This window comes from Rosa rugosa, chromosome 7 (genome assembly GCF_958449725.1).
Source record: "Rosa rugosa chromosome 7, drRosRugo1.1, whole genome shotgun sequence".
Classification (NCBI taxonomy): Eukaryota; Viridiplantae; Streptophyta; class Magnoliopsida; order Rosales; family Rosaceae; genus Rosa; species Rosa rugosa.
Genome location: NC_084826.1, coordinates 21,618,497 through 21,624,134, shown reverse-complemented (window position 1 = coordinate 21,624,134; position 5,638 = coordinate 21,618,497). Strand labels below are relative to the sequence as shown.

Sequence of the window (5,638 nt, the reverse complement as noted above, 5' to 3'; positions counted from 1 at the left end):
TTTCTTGAATTCTTAATCCGCTTCGACGGGGACTTCTTCACAGATGAAGCTTGCACAACCTTAAGTTCCTTTGCCTTGTTCTTTGCACCTTTCGGCATGCCCCTCTTCTTCTACACTTCTTTGACAACTACGTTTTTTTCTTTTTATTTACTTGATTATCAATTGACAAGTGACTATATATATATTTGTTCAATTACTTTGTACTTCATTTTATTCTAAATTCTAATCATACAATTGCATGATTACAACGTTGAATATGATCCAAATTAGTAATAAGGAGGATGATGGTGGAGTTTGTGCAGGTATGTGTATGGGTGCGGAGAGTGGGTTGGCAGGTTCTGGGTTTTCACTACTATTGGAGGATGGCGGGGGATCATGGCTCTACGAACTAGGGTCTAGGGACCTTAGATGGGTCTGTGGGTATGGTGTGATGTATGGGTGTATTTAATGGACAGTCAACGGCGGTGGGTGTAATATTATACGGCCACGTCAGAGAAGTCAATGGCTGATGCATCATGGTACCCATCGTTATTGCTTGGGGACTGGGAAGATCACCATGGCGGCTTCCGGGAGGATGGAGAATACTGGTTATCCGGTGTCGGCACCTTGGGAGAGGAAAGAGGAGTGTGGCGGGTCTTTTTTATTTCTTACTAGGATTTTGTTTTACGTTATGTTTTTTTCTGTTTTTAAATTAATAATAAGTCCCTACTCATTTGACTGTTGCTGTGTCATTTCCAGGGACGAGTTGGTTTACTTTCAGTTTTCTCTTATAGTCGATTTGTTGATGAGTGATCTTTGCACGTGGTCTGGTATCATTGGAACACAGTGTGAAAGAAGACGTTGATCTTTTAAGCGGTTGTCTATGAAGTGTTATCGAGACTCGATATTTTCTCTCATCAGTAGCTTATGGAAATACGCGAATTGTGTGGTTAAAGATGACCCTTTCGGCTCACAGTGTTTGTATCCGCTTTGGGATTAAGTTCTACTTCCATCCCATCTATATGCTTTCCCATTTATTAGTCAAATATATTCTATATTTCTCAAAATATTAGTATTATTTATATCACATGAACCCTTTTTTTTTTAATTGAAATGTATTTGGATCTCAATCAAATTGACTTTTTTTTTTTAATTGAAATAGATTTGGATCTTAGTCAAATTGAAAGACTCATTATTTCCATTGATAGTAGAAGAGTATATATAACAGAGATATATAGTACCTATACTCCATGAAAAGTTACAATAATTCTCATAAAACATATTATAATAGCAGTTGTCTCATCATAAATCATTAATACAAAAGTAACTGGTAATGAAAAAGTCTGAGATAAAGTTACATATGCAGCATTGGTCTCGTGATGCAACACCAAATAATCAAAAGAAAAGAAAAATGTGTTGACACAATGATTGTAGCAATTAACATTAAGTAATTACAACTCTCCCAAATATAAATTTAAGCAATTTTATCATAGGATAGGATTGGACGATTGGTACATATGTCAATATTCAGGACCACCAAAATCCATGACTTTCAGCCATCCAATCCAGGCACATAAACTTTTCTACGCTGATGTGGATGAGAATGTAACACATATATAGTAAGTTGAAGGCAAAATAGGACGGCAAGAATTGACATAAAATTAGGGTTAGTTGGATTTTCATAGATGTTGTTATATATAGGATGAAACCAATTCGATCTAATTCACATGTTAAAAACGAAAGCTAATATGAGTAAGACAGTATTATATAGAAAGCAATACCTTTTGACTTTTGCATCGTCTTCTTTATACAGGCTAAGACAAACCACATATGAACCCCAACGAGATTGCAATACTATTGGGTGCACATACAAAGTTTGAAATTTTTATTTCAAACGGAAATTTCCAATATCGATAAAAAATTTAATATATAACGAGATTTAAAAATTAATTTCAAAGACATATTTTACTTTGCTCAAACATTAATAAGAGTAAATTACAAAAAAATTAAATCATTCCGTATAAACCAGTTCTATCATCAACATCTGCAACTCGATCTTTAATAAATTATTAAGCGTGATCATGACATAGGTATGCGACCAAGTATTATCCGTAATGATGCATTAGAAATTTCCTACCAATGAACTATATGGACCACAACAAGGATGAATCTATAGAGGTTACGTATTCATGGGGTCAAATGCTATGGCAACCTCCCCCACTTAAATATATGTGCACCATTAAAATTCTTAGTAACCCTTATATGTACATGTTTGTTCTTGTCTTTAAGGGATAGCCAGAAAAGTGTATGTAAAAGGCCTAAAGAGTAATAGGAGTGTAAAGGGGTTCAGATTATCCCACGAATAACTCAAAGAAGCTAGGGTAAAAATAACCTAGCAAGAAAAATAAGATGGAAGAGACGAAACTCTTCATTGCAATTAATTAATAACTTAATTGCCTAATCAGGAAGACCAATTCTTAGATCCATTGTTGCCATGTAACTAGTTAAATTTAGAATATGTTTATCGTGAAGCGAATTTTGCAGCAAATGTCGTTGCTAGTCTAGCTCACTAATGTGGTTGTTTGGTCGTATTGTCTTCTCTTCTTTGTGTACCCAGTGTTCTATTTGGATCAACTGAGAAGGGAATGTGTGTTAAGAGGTTTTTCTTTATAATTGGAATATAAGTTGGATTATTCATCTCGCCTTATTTGGTAGGGTAAGTAGTTGAAGGTAGTGCTGACAGCCTTAACCCAACAAACTGGTCTGACAGCTCCATTTGTAGCCAAAGCTGAATCTTCATATATTTTCATAATGAATCATCAACTGTGAATTTCACCACTGGCAGGTTTTGATTTCAATCTCAACTACTCAACTACAACAACAGCTAGCCAGGCCTGCAAGAGGCCAACCTTTTTTGGAGCTCCTCCATTTGTAATCAATAAACTTTGTGCCGTCAGCCGGCTGGTAGTTATTATCAAAATTGGAATGAAAATATTATATAGTTCTTGAACATGGTTTGAGAGGAGGGAGGATACTTATATAAAATTGTTCAGAAAGCAAAAGGAACCCAATAATATGCATTGGTCTTACAATCCATGATTTTTAATGATCAGTTTGATATATAATCTGATTGGCTTGCAGGCCCTCAAAGCAGCCAAGTGAGCCAACCCCAGTCGATGTCGATATTGAAATTGAGTTTATCATCTCAGTGGATAAGCAGCTCACCAGTGCTCTTGTTTGGGGCCTTGATATGAAATGACACATACAATTATACACCACTGCAAACTGAAAGATCAGATATTTCATTGATAGATACAAACAACGTTTTTATACAGGAGAAGTCTAAACGTGTTGGACACTAACTACTACAATCTAGGAATTCTAATAAGGAAAGTAATCTATGTAATCTTCTAAAGTAATATTTTGTAATCCTAATTCAATTACAATTATGATACACAATATTTTCTACACTCCCCCTCAAGTTGGAGAGTGAATGTCGCGAGCTCCCAACTTGCGAATCAAAGGAATGAAAACTTCCTTTTCCAAGGCTTTCGTGAAAACATCAGCTAATTGAAAGGAAGAACTCACATGCTTTGTAGCTACTGAACCATCTTGAATCTTGTCCCTTATATAGTGACAATCCATTTCAATGTGTCTGGTCCTTTCATGAAAGACAGGATTAGCTGCAATTTGCAAAGCTGCTCTATTGTCACAATACAACAAAGCAGGCTTAGAATGAAGAATATTTAAATATCTGAGAAGACTCCTCAACCATGTCAACTCACAACAAGCTCCTGTTATTGATCTATATTCCGCCTCAGCAGAAGAGAGTGAAACTGTCTTTTGTCTCTTTGATTTCCAAGAAATTAACGAGGAACCAAAAAAGACACAATAGCCCGTAGTGGATCTTCGAGTCATGGGACAACCAGCCCAATCAGAATCACAATAAGCACGAAGTCTAAAATCACTTTGTGAAGAAAAGAACAGCCCTTGTCCTGGCGTATTCTTGAGATAGCGAACAACTCGCAAAGCTGCTTCCATGTGAGGTTTGCGTGGCTCATGCATAAACCTGCTCAACACATGCACTGAGTAAGTATTATCAGGCCTTGTGATAGTGAGATAGATCAATCTGCCAACCAATCTTCTGTAGCTTGAAGCATCCTTAAGTAAATCTCCTTTGTTAGATAATTTCAAACCACGCTCCATAGGAGTATCAACGGGAGCTACTCCCAATAAACCTGCATCACTGATAATTTCCAATGCATACTTTCTCTGAGAAATATAGATTCCATTCTTGGAATGAGAAACTTCTATGCCAAGAAAATACTTTAAATCACCAAGATCCTTAATGCGAAAGCGGCTGTTGAGAAAGTTCTTTAAAGCAGAAATGGTGATGGGATCATTACCAGTGATTAATATGTCATCAACATATATCAATAAAGCAGTGAATGACTTCCCCTGTTTATGAGTAAATAACGAGTAATCTGCCTTAGATTGAATATATCCAGCTGATCAAATAGCATCAGAGAATTTTGCAAACCATTGCCGAGAAGCTTGTTTTAAACCATACAAAGACTTGTTAAGGCGACAAACTAAGTTCTCCCCCTGTCGCCGAAGACCAGGAGGAGGAGACATGAAAATTTCCTCATCAAGATCACCATGTAAAAAAGCATTATGGACATCTAACTGATGAATGGACCAATTTTGAGCAGCAGCCAAAGATAACAAGCACCGAACAGAAATAATCTTTGCAGTAGGGGAGAAAGTTTCATGATAATCGATACCTTCCATTTGAGTGAAGCCCTTGGCAACCAAACGGGCTTTTTACCGTTCAATGGAACCATCCGATCGATGCTTGATTTTGTACACCCACCGACAAGCTTCAGGGGTCTTGCCAGCTGGTAATGGGGTGAGAGTCCAGGTGTTATTGGCCTCTAAGGCTTGCAATTCAGAACGCATAGCTGCTTGCCATTCTGAATGAGAAGCAGCTTCAGCATAAGTGCGGGGCTCAGTAGCCTGGCTAATCTGAGCAACAAAAGAGTGATGTGCAGGAGTATAGTGGTGATATGAAATGTAGTTGCATAGAGGATAACGCGTACCTTTTACAGAACCTGGAAACGAAGAAGGTGACTGATTTGGGAAGCCGGAGGTGAATTGCGAACAGATGTAATTGCGTAAATGGAACGAAGGCTGGTGGGGCCGTGTAGAGCGACGAAGAGGCTGTGGGTTTGGGTTAGGTAGAGGCGGTGCTGGAATGGGTGGGAGTGCCGGGATGCGTGAAGGTTCCGAGATAGGTGGTGGAACTGCCGGCGGTGGTGCAACAACGGACGGTGAGTGGGTGATGGAATCAGGAACCGGCAATTTTGGCGGAGTGGGTGTGGATGGATGTGGACCAGATGGGGGCGAGCTGGGTGGAGGCGGACTGACGAGTGGCGGCGGCGAGAGATGGGAAGGCGTTGGATCGCGGTCGCACAGGGTTGGGGAAGAGCTGGAAGGGTCAGACGGAATGGGTTGTTCATATTGACTAGGTTGACTAGCTTGTGCAGGTTGACTAGGTTCTGGGCCTAGGGATGGCTGGGCTATCTGGGCTGATTGGGTTGAAGACGTGGGAGCTGTGATTTGGGCCAAAGGATGAATGTGAAGGGAGTTTGGATCGAGA

At 39.1% G+C, this 5,638-nt stretch overlaps 1 protein-coding gene across 1 annotated transcript; it reads right to left on the bottom strand.

The window, feature by feature from the left end:
- Window positions 1-3,456: 3,456 nt before the first annotated feature.
- LOC133723040 (uncharacterized mitochondrial protein AtMg00810-like) lies at window positions 3,457-4,770 on the bottom strand. Its single transcript, XM_062149878.1, has 2 exons — window positions 4,573-4,770; window positions 3,457-4,467 (listed from the first exon to the last, which is right to left on the bottom strand). The coding sequence occupies exons 1-2, from the start codon at window positions 4,768-4,770 to the stop codon at window positions 3,457-3,459; spliced, it is 1,209 nt and encodes a 402-aa protein (XP_062005862.1).
- Between the last annotated feature and the right edge of the window lie 868 nt (window positions 4,771-5,638).